The 20,307-nt window shown below is 45.5% G+C and overlaps 1 protein-coding gene across 2 annotated transcripts in view; it reads left to right on the forward strand.

The window, feature by feature from the left end:
- LAMA3 (laminin subunit alpha 3) overlaps window positions 1-20,307 on the forward strand; it is a 1,348,901-nt gene that overhangs the window by 897,078 nt on the left and 431,516 nt on the right. For both annotated transcript variants that reach the window (XM_069620910.1, XM_069620909.1), the window contains exons 34-35: window positions 11,986-12,197; window positions 16,086-16,290. In XM_069620910.1, coding sequence (XP_069477011.1) covers window positions 11,986-12,197; window positions 16,086-16,290 — 417 coding nt within the window. The remainder of the gene's footprint in view (window positions 1-11,985; window positions 12,198-16,085; window positions 16,291-20,307) is intronic.

Below are 20,307 nucleotides of genomic sequence, written 5' to 3' on the forward strand. Positions count from 1 at the left end.
TATAAACAATGTTAAATCTGATTATTTGTCCCAGGGTTTGAACAGTCAATATTCGTGTGCTCTTTTCTCAGCTGCCATGGACCCACTAGACATGCAAGTCAACATAGCGCGTGAGCTGCAGCTTCTGAATATATTGTGGGAGAAGGGGCTCTCCGTCCCAGATTTACTTTCAAACTGGTGGGACAAGAAATTAGTTGATATTCTGTTTCTGCTTGCAGGCTTATAACTGTGCAGTGTGTGCACTTACTTCGGGTGGGAAAGCCTGAACCTGAAGGTGTTTATAAATGACCGCAACCAACACTATACTCAGCTCAAGACTGTGTGGATATCCTGAAGATTCTGTATGTAGAAATGGGATCTGCTCCTGATGGATAGGGTCATCTTATCCTAGATAATCATTAATCAAAACAGACAGAGACAGCTCTCTGAAATAGTTCAGTGCCAAGTGACCATATGAACATATTTATTTAACCCTTAAAGACCACCGGATGGATCCATATCATGGTAAAACTGATCACCTCAGGGATGTGCTTAAGAAAAATGTATGCACGTGATCGCTTACTCTTTGCATATATCTGAATCTGAAAAATCCATCTTTGACTAATGTTTAGCAGTGATTTTGTTATGTTCCTTTTTGTATAACTAAGATTTAAACACTGCTGTTGGAAGCAGAGTCCAAATAAGATGGTGCCTGTCTGTTAAATAGGCTAGATGTTTTTTGGACATGGATGAAGTAAGTCACCTAATGAGCCAAAATTATAGGTGTGGGTTTTTAAGAGACACTTTTGAAGGAGGAGATAGCATGGTGGAGGTGCACAAGGGTACTTTAACTGTACTACCAACCACTGCACACTCATTGCTAGTGCAATAGCTGTGGGTTGACCCACCCATTACCTCACTAGCCTCACATAAAGTAACGCCTGCAGAGAGTTTCCTTGACATCTTGTCAACCATCTATACTTCACAGGGTTCGTGCTGATCAGCAAGCTCATAACACGTACAGATGATTGACATCAGTGTGCATCAGTGGACATGTAATGTTTCAGTTCACCACTGACTGCCTATCCTGTCATAATCTGCAACTATCAACCCCCTTGCTGCATTCCTTTTTATCTCCATTATAATCAAGCCCCTTATGGGCGGCTCATACTGTTTTTCCCAGCAGTAGACAAGGAGGCCCCCAAACAACATGCATGCAACGGGCCCTCATGAGCCCTGACACATCTTCAGCCGGCTCTGGTCTTCTGCAGTTCATTTCTTTGGTCCCTTCCAAATTGGCTTCTGTTTATAATTGCTTCACATTGTACACATTGTATCTGATGTTAGTAGTACCTTTTTGCCTTAGGTGTAGAGGCTGCTGTGATGAATCCTGCGGCGTCCGCACAGAATCCCTGCCTAAAGTCTCCTCCCAGGTGGCCAGGGTCAGGCAGCCGCTAACTGATCCCAACCCTGGCGGTGATATTAGCCGAGAAGATCACCTGGGAGGAGAAGGGCCCCCAAGGGAATTGGATGGCTCCGTTAGGAGGGACGCAGTAGGTATCTTCTTTAAATAGGGAATTTTCCATGGTACCAGAATATTTAATGGATGGTTATCAGAGTGAGGCTTCCCTTCCCAAAACCAAAACTACCCACCTTGTTGGTAATGAAAACTGTTGTGATCAACATGGGAATGCTATATATGGGAATCAGATCATTAATACCCTGACTTCTGATGATGTTCTACCCTAAGTCCGAACCAAGCATTAACCCCTCCCCTACAGGTGTATTGAATAAATAGATTGAATCAAGTAAAGATGGAGGCTGTATTTGTGATACAAAAATGAACCAGAACATTATGCCTTATGTACTGGGACGAAGAAGAGGGGCTCAGAGGCACAAAACGGCAGTATGCAGTCTAGTGGTTCTAATGATCCACACCTGAGTGGAATTTTGGACATTTAAAGCCCCCTCATGTGCAGGCCATTCCAACAAGAAGGTCGAGCAGGAGTTGCCAGCCTCAGTTGCAGAAGCAGAAGCAGAGAAATGAAGACGCCAGTGCCGCTGCTGTCTTTGAAGCGGATCTTGGTCTTGAGAAGATCTTCAGAGTTGAAAACCTGAAGTGCAGAGGTTGCTCAGTGGGAAGCGTTTTTTTGACAGGCTGTCCCCTGGGACAGAGAAGCTCTCCTTATTTCGTGCCTGGTCCAGGTGGCTGGCGAGCATCAAAGCGTAACGTAGGAGGAGCCAGACAGGCTCCTTTCCCTAGAGGCACGGACCAAGGAACACGACCAAAGCTGTCAGACATTCAGGAATCAATAGAAGAAGCAGTGGCAGCGGTTCAACCGGATGCGTGTTGAGAGACCGATGAGTTAGCCTGTATTGGGTAACCCCGGAACGATCCATAGTCGAATGTTGACCGCTAACAAATATTTCAAATACTGAACTAATGCTTGAAAGACATATTGGCGTTATACTCACTTTGAAGGATGGCCAGAAAAGAAAGGTTACAACTATTATTGCCTAGAGAAATAGGGGGCAATATTGAAGCAGGATGAGAGCCTGCATTGCCAAAGTAAAGAGGAGGCAGTGAAGAAAAACTATAACCACCATTGCCAACGTAAAGAAGGGGCAATACTTCAGGAAGCATATGACCCGCATTGGAAAAGTAACGAGAGAACAATACTGCAGAAAGATTGTAACCATTGTTCCCAGAGTGAGGAAGTGGCAATAGTTAAGCAAGACATCAACAAGGATTGTCTAAGCCAAAGAGGGGCAAGTGTAATAAAGAGGCATTGCCAGCAGTTGATTGATGTGAAATGAAGAATTCAAGAGTGACAGGAGAATAGCCCTCCTTATAAGAGGTATCAAGGAGGAGAGGAACACAACCTGCATTGCATGTGGCAAATACATCAATGCAACAAACAGCACCAATGTGTATTGTGTCCTCACAGAAGAGGTTGTGAATCTCATTGTTGTTGAAAGTCAAAGACTTTTCTAAAAGTGTGAAGCAAGCCTCTCTACAGAGTACTTGTAGCAGTGTTAGGAGTTTTTATCCTGGCAGGCGAGTATACCAGGATAGGGATTGTTAGTGCTAATCCTGGCAGGTTAGTGAACCAGGAGGAATACATTAAAGTACTGCATTGTGGTGGAAATTTGTGATAGGAAGAAAGTGACAAAGCCACTATTTTGTTGGATGAACTGGTCAAACACCATCCTGACAAAAACATTGTTGTGAATCAAGAATAATTGTGGAAGTGTTTGTTTTTCAAGGAGGAGATTGTGGTAGAATCATCCTAACAAAAACATTGTTTTGAATTAAGAAACACAATGCAAGAGGGTTTGACTGTCAACATAGGTGGAACAAGGGAAATTACAGCCAAATCCCTCTCTGATAAAGGAGGTAGCTTAATCAGGGCTTGAGCAGGGTATGGCGTCTGCATGCCTAAAATCCTTTGCAAACTTGAAAGCCGCTTCCATTCCACTCTCACATGAATTGAGTCAGAGAAATGAAGAAACAGGCCCGCTGCAGGAGATGGCAGGGCACTCACGGCCGCTGCAGGTGTTATGGCCTTGCTACCGGATTGACACATTCATTTGCACAGGATTTCACATTGAAATGATTATAAATTCAGCTTAAGCAATGAACACCAGGTGTGCTCTTAATTTTGTTCTATTGCTTTATCTAACTGAAACTTCACAGAGTCAGAGCTCAAGTCAAGGGTACACGTGGGTGGACGCGGTCCCCCTACTTTTTTCAGAGGGTGCCTTAATATGCTAATTTCTGATGACGTCACATTCAATTGATATGTTAATGAGTCCCCACCCTTTTTTTCAGGACTTGAGACCTGCAGAGAATGCTAAATAAAAGTGAGTTTAATAAAAAATACATTTCTGGGGGCGGGGGCATTATTTTTAAATGGTCTGATTTTGTTCGTTTTATTTTCTTATGAGTTTATCATGAATGGTGTTGCTGCCAGAAATATACGGCAAGACACACACTGAGTGTGCACTACCATTTTATGTTAGTAGAAGGTGTTTAATATTTACCACAAACAAGGAGCACAGTTTGTGCAGATAAAAAACTCTTTAGTGGCCTGGAAATGGGCTGCTTTGATGAGGTGTCAGTATACATGAGATGAGGTGTCTCTCAGCTTTACCTTCATTCCGATTCTGTTGGCTGTCTCCATAACCATCAGTCTGGCTTCAGAGCTGCCAGAAGCACGGAAACTGATCTCCTGAACATCCGTAAAGAGCTGCTCTCCAACCTTGACTCTAACATTCCCTCTGTACTCATCCTACTCGATCTCTCTTCAACCTTTAACACATTCAACAATGCCATCCTGCTCAACCATCTCCGTGATAACCTGGGTATCACCGATCAGGCTCTGGCCTAGCTGACCTCTTGTCTCTCTGATTGACCCTCCCAGGTCCAACTTGGGTCCTTCCTATCATCTATCTTCCTCTCTACCTGTGGTGTTCCCCAGCGGTCTGACCTCTCGCCCTGGCTTTTCAACCAATAGCTGGCAACCCTCGCCCACTGCATTACCATTTTCAGCTCAAATTTCCAGTGCTACGCTGACGACACTCAACTCATTTTCAGGCTGCCCTTGGCCACCTCCTCTCCCTCTCTCATCTCTGAATGCCTAACTGCCATTCAAGATTGGTGTGCCGCCAATGATCTTTTTCTGAACTCCAGCAAGACAGAGATCCTCCTCATTGGCACACCTTCACCATTCTTTTCCCTCACTCTCTGGCCGGCCTCCCTTGGCCCTCTTCCTACCCCCACCCGTGAGGCTAAGAACCTTGAGGTCATCTTTGACTCCACACTTTCCTTCTCCGCCCACATCTCTGATGTCTCTAAAAAGTCAAACTTCCTACTGCACCTCCTCAGAGTACTCTCCTTCCCCCAGAAACTCATGGTCTCCCAAGCTCTGGTTCTCTCTAGGTTGGACTATTGTAACAGCCTCTTTCTAAATCTACCTGCCTCTACTCTCCGCCCTCTGCAACTAATCCAGAACAGGACTGCAAGACTTGTCCTTGGCCTTAAGCCATGGGATCGTATCTCTCCATCTCAGAAAATCTCTCCATTGGCTCCCAGTGGATGCAAGGATTAAATTCAAAACCCTCTGCATTGTCCACAAGGCTTTCTGGGGACTGGGTCCAAAATACCTTCAGCTAGCCCTCCACAAATACCTCCCCTGTCGAGCTCTTCACTCCTCTACCTCTAACTCCCTCAGGGTCAGTTGTTTTTCAAAGAAACAAGCTGGGGGTAGATCTCTGTCTTCGGCTGGGGCCTCCCTCTAGAACAGCCTCCCTGCCACTCTAAAACTTGAGGAGAACCATCTCCGGTTCCGGAAGCACCTCAAGACCTTTCTTTTTGCTTCTTCCTTCTCTCCTCCTCCCCCCTGCTGATCTGCTCTCTCTTGCCACTGTGCACATGGCCCCCTCTGTCCCCTGTGCCCAGGTACCTGTTCACCCTGCCACACTCCTGCACTGCCTCCTGGCCACCCCTTGCTCTGGGGACTGTATCTGTACCCATATAGTCCCCCCCCATTATCTTCTTTTTCTGCACTTATCAGACTTACCCAGCCTGCTGCCGTAAACACAGCACTTGCCACTTGCTGGCTGCACTACCACTGGTTATTGCTTCTATTATCTGTCTATTCTTATTTATTATTATTCATCTGTTCTCCTCTGCTCCGCGCTCTCCACTCTCCCCCTTCCATGCACTTTTCCCCTTTCCCTTTCCCATGCACTTGCACGTTGTCAATGTCACTGGGCCTAGTAAGATCGCTGTTATGTTCTCCCTTGTTCCCCTCTGTTGCCTTGTCGCGCTCTGAAACACTTGTGTATGAGCGCGATACAAATAAAATATATCATATCATACAGACCTCAAGCTTTAGTCATTTGGGGCAAGGATCTCATTATAAAGAGTATTTAAGATTATTTCCAATGTAACTGTAAACAATATTTATCAACATGTACAAATCGACAATACAGCTGTAAATCTATGTGATTTAAGCTGAATTTATTGGATATGTATGAAATAATGGGGTGCCAATGAATTTACCAAGTGATCTGTGTACTTGTTTGTGTAAGAGTGTTAGTTTTGAGACCCTACATAAGTATTACTTCTCTTAAAGGAAATATACTGTTTTAAGGAAGATTTATTTGATATTTTTGGTGTAAGCTTTCTTTAAGGTAAATCAGATACACTAAATGAACGAATTCAATACTGAGATAATATATTGTAACCAAAAGATTTCTCTAAAAGGAATCTGTTCCTTTTCACTTAGATTCCACAGCTGAGAGTTTTCAGTGAAACAGTGATGTAATATTACACGTTTACCTCGGTCTCTCCCTAGTATAATGTATCGAAGGTTTACCAAGATTAAGTATGCATCTTGGCCTATCACTATTAATTAGGTTTTGGCTCATAGGTGTATGAAAGAAATGGTGCTATGGGGGTGAAGCAGTGAGGATGGCATTTCCAAGTGGATACAGATGCACTAGAGCTTTGCCAATGTCCGCACCGTCTCCAAACTCATGCCATGCTGGCACTGATTCCAAATGTCACAGCAGGAATTGGGGAGCATCTGACTTGGCCTTTTGATGCTATCTTTCAGATTTCACAAGTGCAAGCTATTGAAGAAGTTTTGGTGGCTGGGGGTTTGCCTCATCTTGTCTCATTACATTATTTTGTGCCAACATAATTGGCTTCGGAAATCTGACAAGTTTACTTTGCAGGGTCGTCTAACAGCTCTGAGAGCTAGTAAATCTTTCCTTGGATTGCCTTTCCGATGATGCTTAACTTAATTGTTCTTTCTGGAGCTACTAGTTTTCTACCATTTATCCTCTGGGGGGTCAGTGCCGAATAACAAAACATGCATAGAGATAATGATGGCGCATCTAAGGTTTGCCCATTTGTTTTCTCTCTAAGGAACACCATTATTTATTGCCAATAAAAAGGACTGCCATTCATCTGTATAGCTTTAAAATGTATTACGGCTAACTGGAAAGACTCTAGTTTACTTTCCACCAAAATCTGGTGGAACACCATTTGTAACACTCATAAACTAGAGATGTGCATGGCCAATAATCACAACACAATTCCTAAATATAATGCTAAATGGTATTATTTTACCAGGTATCTTAACTGTTTTAATGCAACTGCTCATGGTACATAAATTTACACCCTTATATTAGCATCATTATTCATATTTCCATACTTATTCAGAAATGCTAGAACTTGATAATGTTTGAAATGATTAGATTATTTTGATGAAATAATCCAATATACCCATTCCCCCCCCTATCCTCTTCCCTCCTTATCCTTATATGTCTCTAGTCTGTCTCCCTGTACGTCTCCCCCCAAATCTCTATTTTCACTACATATAAATCACTCGTTGCAGACCTGTGATATAATTAATTCTAAACTACATGTTATATTAATGCGGTTTATATCTATTATAGTTCATATTACATTCGCAAGTGAATTTAACAAATGACTTAGCCTTATAGAAATACTATTACAAAGGATCAAAATCATTTACTATGTCATTTCTCTGTGGTTCTTGTTTTATTCAAAGTTTGTAACCTGTTGATATCTGTATCCAAATCAATATTTTAACAATAAAAAATCATTAAAATAAAAAAAAAAGGACTGCCAGTTCTGTATGTACTGTGTACCTGTGTTTATTAGGCAATGATGCCCTAACTTTATCATTCTTTTCAAGAGAAGATTTAATTGGATTACCATTTAGCTTCATGGTTTGTTGTCTGTATTTGTGAGAAACCCAGTGCACATAGGCAATATGCTGCATCTTTCATGAAATGCATTTTGAAGCATGCAAAGAGTTTATTTCTATTATGAACAGGAACTGCAAAACATGTTTTTGCAGGAGCAATGTCGAGGAAATGTGCGCGCCACGTTTAATGAAAAAAGCCTCAGTGATGGCTACTGCCTCAGACTTCCCTCAATTGCTCCAGTGGTCGACTTGATGTCTGGGTCCAGCTCATCTCCTTTTTGCCATAATTTGGGCTGGGAGCGATCAGAGGCCTCCATCACAAACAGGTGCAAAATTCAAACGTGCAGGTGTCTTCCCAATGGTGTACAGCTAGCCTCCGAGAATCTGCCTAGCAACATAGGAGAGCCTTTGAAGGCTTCTGGCAAGAAGCTCACCAAAGTGCATAACGAAACAGGACCCTCCCCAAATGTCCAGGTAGAACGGCCACGAAGGACAGGCCATATTATCCAGGATATCAAACACATGGAGACACCATTTTGAGTATATGGTCCTCTCTAATACTGTATCACTGCTAAGATGACATCCAGTGCAAAAAGGGTAAACATGAAATCACTGCCATCAGCCTGTTCTGAGGTTGCCTGGAAAGTAACAAAGTTATTTTAGGACAAAGAAAAGGGGCACAGTGTCCCCACAGTACTCCATGTGAGATGGCATGTGCAGCAGGGATAAAACACATGTGATCAAAGGAGATGACCCCTTTTCACTGGCACAAAAAACAAAAGAGGTGATGGCTGGAAGGTTTGCAATGAATCCTAACCTCTGGCATTGCTCTGGGCAACCCTCCAGACCATCGTTCTTCGCCTGCCAAGCCAGTACAAAAGGGGAAAGACCATATGCAAATCAGGCTTGGTCCCACCCCAAAAGGGGCAGTCCAGCCCGAACTGCTTGGTCACATCCCTTCTGCACAAGACCACAAGAATCCCCAAATATGTTTTGGCCTTGTTGGGCCTCATCAGTGAGGAGTAGCTTGGGTGTCTACACCCAGCAGGCACAGGACCCACATCTGGGCATACCCGTCCCACTCGTGGTGACTTACCCAAAACAAAAGAGGTGGCGGCTGGAAGGTTTGGAATTAATCCTAGCCCCTGGCATTGCTCTGGGCAACCCATCAGACCATTGTTCTTTGCTTGCCAAGCCATTATAAAAGGGGAAAGACCATATGCAAATCAGGCTTGGTCCCACCCCAAAAGGGGCAGTGCAGCCCAACTGCTTGGTCACATCCCTTCTGCACAAGACAACAAGCATCCCCAAACTTGTTTCAGCCTTGTTAGGCCTCATCAGTGAGGAGTAGATTGGGTGTCTAGGCCCAGCAGGCATGGGACCCACATCTGGGCATAACCGTCCCACTCGGGGTGATTTACGCAAAATGAAAGAGGTGATGGCTGAGCGGTTTGGAATTAATCCTAGCCCCTGGCATTGCTCTGGGCAACCCATCAGACCATTGTTCTTTGCTTGCCAAGCCATTATAAAAGGGGAAAGACCATATGCAAATCAGGCTTGGTCCCACCCCAAAAGGGGCCGACAAGCCCGAACTGCTTGGTCACATCCCTTCTGCACAAGACAACAAGCATCCCCAAACTTGTTTCAGCCTTGTTAGGCCTCATCAGTGAGGAGTAGATTGGGTGTCTAGGCCCAGCAGGCATGGGACCCACATCTGGGCATAACCGTCCCACTCGGGGTGATTTACGCAAAATGAAAGAGGTGGCGGCTGAGCGGTTTGGAATTAATCCTAACCTCTGGCATTGCTCTGGGCAACCCTCCAGACCATCGTTCTTTGACTGCCAAGCCATTACAAAAGGGGAAAGACCATATGCAAATCAGGCTTGGTCCCACCCCAAAAGGGGCACTCCACTGGTAGACACAAGGGCTAAAGTTGATTACGGGTGGGCACCATGTTCATTTCATTAAGATCTTATTACTTTGCTTTAAATATCCATACAATACTCAATCTACTTCATCGGAACACAACGGGAAAAAGGCTTGGCACAAGGATATCAAATGTACAAATAAAGGTTCAGGGTTGCCCCTGGACCAACCACGTGCTCTCGTTATTCCCTAGTAGCTAGTTGAATCAAGATTCATGACCAGTGTTCATTATTACAATGCAGTCATTCAAATCCTTAATTCATCTTCTTAAATCGTGTGCTCCATTTCAATATGTAGTCAACCTGTTTTAATTATTTTATTATAGTCACTCCGTTTCTTTATTTCATCATAAATGGCATGGATTGTCCAAAACCTGTCCTAAAGGCAATGCATTTTGGAACCCATGTCAGTCCTCGGACACAAGGGCTACTCAGTGCACGCAAAACGACATTGCAAAAGGGCCCCGAAGGGACACCTGGCAGCACACTGCATAAGGTGGGGTATGCTGCCATGGGAAAACATGGATGCGCACCCAAGGGGAGAGGTTTCCCCTCACTGCGACCCTAAAAAGAGGGCCGAGTGTCGCCCAAAGTGACTGCAGGAGGAGATGATATAAAATGTCTCACTCACCTTCACGGTTAATGTAAAAATATCAGTGAGTGCAGCAGTAGTGGTGGGAGGACAGAGGGTAAGGTTTGCAAAACAAACTCCCCCTAAGACTTGCCGAAACTCGGCCCAGATTATTACATACATAAGATCCGTCCACAAACAGAATCATCTCAATGTTATGCAGAGGCACACTTTTAACTCAATTATAGGGGTCATGATCATGGGCCTCCCCTTCTGACGGAGTTGGATGTAGAAAGGTAGGGTTTAAAACATATAGTTAAATAGTCAATAGTTATATTTGCAGCTGAAATACTTTTTTCTACCTTGTCAATTGGTTCAATCAGTTGAAATATTGTTGGGTCTTGCCTCTCGGAAGTAGTACCAAAACATCATGTGGCACTGCAACAGAGGGTAAATATCCCGGAACGGGTGGATTAGCTTTCTCAACTAGTAAAGCAGGTGCTGCCGTAGCTTGCAAACATGATGGTAAGCCTGCTGCCACCGGATCCAGTGCAGCACTATAATATGTACTAGGGTGGTGCTCATCACCATGCATTGGAGTTAACGCACCCTAAGCAAAACTTTCCCGTTCATCTCAAAACTAAGTAAGACTTCTGGTAATTGGGCAAACCCAAAGCCAGATCCTTTGACAATTCTTGCTTGACTTTAACAAAAGCCTCTTCTGCTTCTGATGACCAAGGCGGAGGTTCAGGAACCGAATAAAGGGTACGATTTTGGAAAGGTTTAATAAGTTAGGCGCATACCAATACCCACTTGTAGCAGCTGTTCCAAGAAACAAAATCATTTGATTTCGGGTTCAGGATCTGGGCACTTGCAGAATCACATTAGCTTTATCTTTTGACAGGTGCTGTTCCCTGCCAAAGATATTTGGACCAAGGTACTGAACTCTGGTTTGGCATAATTGACATTTTTCTTTAGAGGCTTGGTGCCCCTGCATAGCAAGAACCAGCAATAGACCAGGGCTCTTGCTTGAAAGCTTCCAAATAAGGCAATGGCAACAAGAGATTGCCTTCATACTGAACTGATATTGGCCCCCTTTAAAAACTAGTGGGTCAATATCTCCTTTTTAAATCTGAGAAAAAAGAGTGTCAGACTTTCAACATACCTCTGGAAAGTCGACAACAGGTGGGATAAGGGGGAAGAGGCTGTCTTGGAGAGCACGGACAGGGAATTGGGGATGTTGGGCGCCAGAGGGTAGGTGGGTGTGAGTACTAGATGAGTGGGAGTGAGGCGAGGGAGAAATATGGGGCCCACGGCTAAGGGAGGATGAAAAACAGGCAAACCCAGGGGAGAGTGTGAGGTGACGAGTATATAACACAGGCTTATACTACAGTTACAGCCCACGATCCTGGCCCATTGGTTGGCTGGCGTATCTCCTCCAGGTGTTAGTTCAAATTAGATTTTTCCCAGCAAAAAGTAATGTCCAGTAGCATGACCCAAATTCAGTGGCTGGTTGCCATGGCTGTAATAGAACCATTAAGTGACGATGAAGACTGAGGAGTGGGAAGGGCAAACGAGGAGTAATTAATAGGCCTGAGGAGCAATGAGGCTATCCTGAAATAGAGATTATTACATGCTAAACAACACACAGCCATGTATCCAATGCCGTACTGCTCATGCAACCGCGTTACACCCCTCCAAACTGTCTTTTACAGAGTTGATTAAAAGTGAAAGTCATTTAGCCTCTGGTGTGTTTTTTTTCCAGCCCTGCAACATCCCCTCGGTTCTGCAAAGAAGCCATCCGGTCTCTCGTTGCATACTACAACAATGGAGCACTTCCCTGCGACTGCCATAAAGCCGGAGCCACTAACCCGACTTGCAATCCCGAAGGAGGGCAGTGCAGCTGCCGGGACAGTGTCATCGGGCGCCGCTGCACGCGGTGTGCTACGGGCTACTATGGCTTTCCACACTGCAAGTGTAAGTAAATACTTCTCTCATAGACTTCCTAATTTACGAAATCTCCTCAAAATGGGTTTGCTCTTCTTCATTTAGGTTTGCATAAAGTGAACACAGAGCTCCACATATCCCGTCCTGCGCATTCCTTTCTCAAACTATGCAACCTGAGTAGTTGATGTCATTTTTTAATTAAGGGTGCACATTCCAGAAAACATAACTTTGTTGCATAAAAACCCAGAAATTAAAACATGGTATCCTGATGACATGAAACCAGATGTTTAAGGCAGGTTGGCTACATGTTATATCACTTCATTACTGCGTTTGTGTTGCAATCACTAGGCCCTACACGGTGTTGCCAAGTATCTCCAGGTTATCAGAATCTCTGGAATGTTCTGCTGTCTTGTCTTTTTTTAGTCAATAGTGCTTTGCATGCTAATAGAGTATAAAGGAAAGAACCCGGACTACAAGTCCCAGAAGCAATATGGTGTTGGACGCAGTGGCGGCTGGTGACTTCTTTAGATGCAAGGGTGTAAAAAGTTCCCACTAAAGAACACGTACGACCGAACAAAGTGAGGGAGCCCCGAACAACCAAACAAGTTCACTGTCGGTTTCCCACTGAGATTTCTTTTTACATATTAGGTTATTTTACAATACACTTTTAGTGAAATAGTGGATACAAACCTATACAACTGACAGTTGAAAAAGTCCAATGAATTCCAGGTCGCCAACAGTACACAGGAGCATTTTCCTCAAGATGCCTTTGCCCACAATAAATGCCTGCACTGCCACTGCCGAACACATTTCATTTTGCCTGCACCCACAATGTATGCCAGTATTCTACCACTCTAAGAACACATTTGAATGCTGAAAGTGAAAGATCACTCATGTTGGCTGTGCGCAGTAATGCCAGGATTGTCACATGAAACACATTTCCATGGTGCATGGCAGTTGCCCCTCCCTATCAAGCACAACATCATGGTTGCATTGATTACCCGATTTCCCTCGAGAGGCTTTTAGATGGCGTCCAGCTTGAGACTTCGGAAGGGTCGGTACCTGGTGGCCCCCTCTGAGCCGCCATTCACCCGGCTCCTCACTGCATGGTCTCCAGCTGCCCACACTTAGCATTGAGTAGGAACCGCGCAGGCACTGTAAGTGGACAGTTGTGGCAGGATAAACGCAGAGCCCCGAAATAACAAATGGCTCAAAAAACCAAACAATGGCGTAAGGCAGATAGCAGGAACACCTGAACTGAAAGGCAGATGAGCGGAAGGCAGGTTGAAGGAGCAGTGGGGGGACGAATGATTCAGAAAAAGGACAAAGAAACAGGAAGAGCCAAAAACAGAGGTGATTGACAAGAAGAGGCGCATTACAACGCTCCATTCCCACTGCTATCCACTTCAACCTTCTTCTGTAAAGTGGTGGCAGAGACATGCCTTGACGTGGTGGGTGTCAGGACAACAGCAAGGACATGGCAGAATACAGCTGCGTCGATCCCTGCCTGTGATCCCCACGCATGCGCGGGAGGACCAACATGGCGGCGCCTAGTGGCGGATGCAGTGTTTCTGAACGCCATCACCAAGAGAGGACTGGTAACCTCCTGGTGCCTTGCCATCTGACCCAAAACCACACCATTGCCTTTGTTAGCAGGGGACAATGTCCAGCTCCATGGCGCCACTGGGAAAGGACCCACACACCTTTGAGAAAGTGGTGCCCCTGGAGGGTGTTGACTCTCCCCTTCTCCGAACATGGTGGAGGGCCTACCGTGCACCATGGAATCCACAGATACACAATCAGACACACTTCATCACTCACAAACTCCTCCCAGGTCCCCCACACACACACATATACACTGCACAAAACTCCCGTTCACACACTTACAAACATGCACCCTCATTCAAGCTGTCTCACACACACATTCACAAGATCGCATATACACACATACACAGGCGTTCCATTGGCTTGGGCCGCAGCAGTGATCATCTCCTCTCTGGCAGGAGTCCCCTCTGGGTGCCCGCCTCAGCACACAGCAGGTCGGGCGTCAGGAGAGTTTATTCGGCCCTCCCTTTCCCAGGCCCAGGGATCAGCATTCTGACTCCAGCCTGAGACAGACAGGAGAGGGAGGGGCGAAGGGGCCTTCATTTCCCTCAATAGGCTGGATTTTCCACCACCCATTCAAGATAATGAAGGACATGACATCACATCCGTCTCCACAAGGCACCTCATAGACCTGTGCATGAGTCACGGTCAGGGCATCAGGGGTGGACTGGCCTACAGGGAACTCTGGAGCCCGTGTTGGGCATCTATTATGTCTGGCCCTGGCCCAGGCACATCTCTGGGAGGCCCGGGCCGGATGTGTATTTAAATGGTCTGCATTTACTGGAGTAACAGTGCCGGAGCACCCCTGTGAGTGAGCCACCAATGGCTGGACATAAAAATAAATTGGGCAGACTTCTACGTCAGGAAGCCAGTTGCAACTCTGCACATACATGTGCAAGTAACATTATCTCAGGGCTTCATTCTTAGGACAATGGACATTTAGGAAAGTGACTAAATGCTGCAACATGCAAGTGGCGGTCTTACAAGGAATCTGCCACTTTTTATTAAACTTCATGGCAGTGCCTGGCATCCTGGCCACAGTCCTAGACGCCTCAGAAAGTGCAGAGCAGCCAGTGCCTGCTCATTCTGCTCGCCCTCATGACTACAACCTTTCAAAAAAGTGCTGCACGCTGCCCCTTGCTTCCTAATCTGTCCCCCACCGGAATCACAGTGCCACTACTTTTGTGGCATACTTCTATCACTGTCTATCACTGTTGGCATTCCTTGTGAAGTATTAGGTTTTGCTAATTCAAAAAAGGCGTTTCTTTTTAACACCTCCCGTAAATGTCAATATAACATTACGCCACAAGATGGCGTATGAGTGCACTGTGAAAGAGTGTCTAGGCTGGCGTGAAATATGCTTTCTTTCCACAACGTTTGGACACATTTCTTACTTTACAGAAAGGGCTGCCGAGCATCTGAGCTCGCCGACGCTTTCTGTACTGTGGAAATGTGATGCTTAGGTGCTCTGTTCACTGTAACGCTGCAGTGCTTCCGATGCCACATTTTACATGAAAGTGCTTGCTCACTGCTACAACTCTCCTCCACTCCTTTCCTCACCCTCAGAATCTAGGTGGGAGGACTTTGAGGGGCAATGGGGTATTTCTACTTCACACTTACCATGGCATCAGAATCAGGCCCTGGGTGCCCAATTCAGGGGTCTGTTCGAAATGTGAAAAGTGTTCTTACGTGGAAGAAGAACACTTTTCCTAAAAGAAAGAATGTCATGTACTGATATCAAAGCCTCGAATCTTGCATTCGCCTGATTTACAGCCTGACAACAGCCCTGGTGTCCATCCTCAATTCAGGGCAGACATTGCGATGCCGTTCTCCTTGCACAGCTCTACATTTGCATTTAAAAAAAAGAAGTTAAAATACGGAACCGGTGAGGTGTTAACATACAGAGTGCACATTTTTCTTGTACGAGTTAGACATTTCCTGGATAGCAGCACCACTTTTCTGATTTACTGTAGGTTTCGTTAATCAGAACAGCGGCAGACTTTTTAGAAATGCTTGCAGTGGTACTTGTGCACCCTTTGCCCCCACAACCATAGATTTTAGCAGCTTTTACCGCTGGGAAGCAGCTCCCCTGCAGTCCTTGCAGCCACCTCAGAATGGGGATGCTGGAAACTGGAGGGGGGAATGTCAGGTCTTCCATGCTACTTCTCCCGAGCTCTGCATCAGACCCCGAATGCCTTCTTATTTGTAATGTATTTCTTTTAATTTGCTCAAAGTAATTCATGCATTGGTTTTTCGGCATTTTCTAAATAAACACACTAAAGAGCAACATTTTTATTTTATCTCTTAACGCAGCGTGCAAATGCGGCCAACGCCTCTGTGATGAAATCACTGGAAAATGCATCTGCCCGCCTCAGACCGTGAAACCTGAGTGTGTGTTATGTGGCCAGCAGTCATTCAATTACCACCCGCTTGTCGGCTGCGAAGGGTGCAACTGTTCAAGGACCGGAGTTGCGCATTATGCAAATGCAGACTGTGACCAGCAGAGTGGCCAGTGCAGGTAAGGACCGACCTCTGCCAGCAAAGAGCCCTAAGAGGCCCTGGGAGGAATTTACTAAGCAGCCCCATATTACGGAGCAAGCCCAACCCTTTTCCCATAGGAAGATTTGTAAATAAAATAGGTAACCACACAAAAGAGGCCCATGATGGCGAGGCCTCCCGGCAGTGATGGAAATGGGAAACATTTACTGGGGGAACCCTCTCATCCCTGGAGAGGTGGGGCCACGGGGAGAGTGGGTGTGGCCGAGGGGCGTGGTCCCTGGCCAGGTCATGCAATACAGTATCTCTTCATAGAACCCAATCCGGGCGATTTGCATAAAAGCAACAAGCATTATGGGAACATAAGTATGTCCAGAATTAAACATTTTAAACATGTCTTATTGTGATTCAGTAAGAAACCCTTTTGAGCGAATAATGGAAGTTGGGCTCCGCAGTTTGAATTGGTTGCTTGTGCATATGATAACTCAGCTTCAGGACAGATCTACGCTTCATCAAACACACTGCTTTCAGAAGACTTCACAGTGCTGCAGAGACTTATGAATGCTCGTTGAAGAACAAGTGTGAGTGTCGGGGGCAGCTCCCTCAGACAGGTTGGGAAGACTGTTTAGCCAGAATCCCGCTCCGTTGTGTTGGGGCCCATTTCCTGCGCTGCCTACTGGGAAATCTTCAACGTTCCCTGGAGGCCAGTCCACCTTTGCTTGCTAGTAAACCTACTGGGATTTATTCAGGATTTGTGCCTTCCTGGCTGTAAATCATGTGTTTTTGGCAAGTGTTTGGTCTTTAACTCAGGAGTGGGTCTTCTTGCAAAGAGCCCGTAACCTATGCTTATTGAGTAAAGGTCTGTGTCGTGCCCAATCCAACCTATTTGCCGCCCAGCATGGTTAGGCCTGACTTTCGATCTTTGATCCAAGTTCTATTGCAGATGGCTCTGCATGCATTTCGATGCACAGTGCAGAGGCTGCAGGTGAAGTATTGAAGGCCCAGGGGAAGTTCAGAGGGGCTCGATTGGCAGGCAAACATTGGAGGCCTCGCAGTGCTGTTCCTGGGGAGCACAGGTGGTTTCCTGTGGTGCCATACAACCCTACATATAAACCTACAATGTGCCTTTAGCTAAGAGGTGTCCCATTGCAGGATCTTCATAACTCAGGCCAGTGAAACACACTGTGTAACATAACATCTGCCCCCGTGCCAGCTCTTCCCTCACATGTAATCTCTTGAAAGAAGAAGGGCGACCAGCGGCGGAGGGGCTGCTTAAACATTCACTTTCATAGTCCTTTGTTTTTGCTTATTAAAACAAGCTGGAAGCAGTGGTATCCCAGTTGTAAAATTGCACCTGCCTCTTATTACAATTATTACGCAGAGAAGGAAAGATGTATTACCTATTGAAGTCCCACAATCTACTTCATCAGGTGACGTCACAGAGTGCAGAAAGACATCTTCGTACACCCCTGTTTGTGAGGTAAACACGTAAGAGGAGCACCTTTGTTTTGCAAATTGATAGATATATGTAATGTTAGACTCTGCCCTACCTCCCCGATGATAACACATTGGTGCAGCTTCAGTGCAGTATTACCTTGATATATGATATGATATGGCATATATAACGCGCCTATACACAAGTGTATCGAGGCGAGGCGAGGCAAGGGAGGGGAAACAGAGGAAAGACAAAGACAGCGATCCTACTAGGCCAGGTGTCATTCAGATCGGGCAAGTGCATGGGAAGGGGGACAGGGAAAAGTGCCAGAGGGGAGGGGGACAGTGCAGTACACTGGATAATGGAATAAATAAACAATAAGTGAAAGTACCGCCACCAGGTGGCAAGTGGGCAAGGGGAGGGGACACTCCAATACATGGGAATAGAATAATAACAAAAGTAAAAATAATGGCCAGCAGGTGGCAAGTGCAAGGAAGTGCAGACGTCGGGTGTCAAGTGCTGGTAGTGGGACTGTAGGGATACAGAAACAGTCTCCAAGTGTGTGGGCTGCCGGGCAGGCAGTGCAGGCATGTCCGACTGGTGTGGGAGGGACCGGGGCCCGAGGTCAGAGGGTAGCCAGGTGACCAGTGCAGTTGCTGTTTCAACCAGTAGGTCAGCAGGGGAGACGAGGAGAAAAAAGAAAAAGCAGAAGCAAAGAGCAAGATCCCGAGGTGCTTCCGGAACCGGAGATGGTTCTCCTCAAGTTTCAAGGAGGCAAGGAGCCTGTTCCAGTGGGAGGCCCCAGCCGAAGAAAGAGATCTACCACCAACTTGTTGCTTGGCGAAGTGACTGACCCTGAAGGAGTTGGAGGCGGATGAGCGAAGAGCTCGAGAAGGAAGATATTTAGGAAGAGAGAGTTGAAGATATTGAGGCCCCAGGCCCCAGAAGGCCTTGTGGACAATGCAAAGGGTTTTGAACTTAATCTTTGCAGCCACTGGGAGCCAGTGCAGAGATTTCAGTCCTGGGGAGAAACGATCCCAGGGTTTGAGGCCAAGAACAAGTCTTGCAGTCCTGTTCTGGATGAGTAACAGGGGGCAGAGAGTAGAAGCAGGCAGATTTAGAAAGAGGCTGTTGTAGTAGTCCAACCTAGAAAGAACCAGAGCTCTGGAGACCGTGAGCTTCTGGATGAAGGAGAGGAAAGGAAGAATACCTCTGAGGAGGTGGAGTTGGTAGTGTGACTTCTTAGAGGCGTCAGAGATGTGAGGAGAGAAGGAGAGTGTGGAGTCGAAGATGACCCCGAGGTTTTTAGCCTCACAGGTGGGAGCAGGAGGAGGGCCAGGGGAGGCCGGCCAGAGTGTGACAGGAAAGGAGGGATTATTATAAACATACTGTCCAAAAAGATAGGCAAGTGGCCTTTTAAAAAATAACAAGAATCAAGCTTTTCTATGTGTAAAAGTATATTTCATGAGGTCAGCTGCCACTCCTTGCCAATGTAACAGAAAGCAACATAAGCTGTGCTGGGGCAGTGCAGTGTTATCTGTGTATAATCAGTTGCCCTTATTGTGCCTGCAAGTGAAATCTGCCCCCTTGTTCAGAATAACAGTGCAGTTAGAAACAGCATCTACTTCGATGTTCCCGAAGGCTTTTAGGCAGTTTTTTTGTTGCTTTGTGGAGATGAAGTTGAGGCTGCAAACAACAAATGAATGTTTACAATATTTAAAATATCAAAATGAGGGGTATTAATAGTGTTTCGCGGCATTAATCAGAAATTACTTTACAAATATTAAATAGCCATTTAATTTCTCTCTCAGATGCAAAGGAGTTGTGCTGTGAAAGCCTCTAACATGGACAGGAAACTTCAGGAATGGTTAGCATTCCATAAATATTGGAAAGTGTTAACTAACACTGAGGTATCAAAATACAGAATATGCTCTGTTTTCCGGCACTTTTTTGTCCTGGACACTACATTAAGCAGCACCTGTCATGGCTGTTAACAGAATGATTCTGGAGGATAACATGCCAAATAACAAACATGAAATATCCAAGTGACAAAGCATTCCGGGCGGTAGAATGCCAGTAAATGAAGTACACGTTCAGGAAGCTCTGTTTTCCAGCACTTTATTATCCTGGACACTACATTAAGCAGCACCTGTCATGGCTGTTAGCAGTATGATTCTGGATGATAACATGCAACATAACAAACATGAAATATACAAGTGACAAAGCATTCCGGGCGGTAGAATGCCAGTAAATGAAGTACACGTTCAGGAAGCTCTGTTTTCCAGCACTTTATTGTCCTGGACACTATATTAAGCAGTACCTGTAATGGCTGTTAGCAGTATGATTCTGGATGATAACATGCAACATAACAAACATGAAATATCCAAGTGACAAAGCTTTCCGGGCGGTAGAATGCCAGTAAATGAGGAACACGTTCAGGAAGCTCTGTTTTCCAGCACTTTATTGTCCTGGACACTATATTAAGCAGTACCTGTAATGGCTGTTAGCAGTATGATTCTGGATGATAACATGCAACATAACAAACATGAAATATCCAAGTGGCAAAGCATTCCGGGCGGTAGAATGCCAGTAAATGAAGTACAC

This window comes from Ambystoma mexicanum, chromosome 5q (assembly GCF_040938575.1).
Source record: "Ambystoma mexicanum isolate Mex_15411 chromosome 5q, UKY_AmexF1_1, whole genome shotgun sequence".
In the NCBI taxonomy this organism is placed as follows: Eukaryota; Metazoa; Chordata; class Amphibia; order Caudata; family Ambystomatidae; genus Ambystoma; species Ambystoma mexicanum.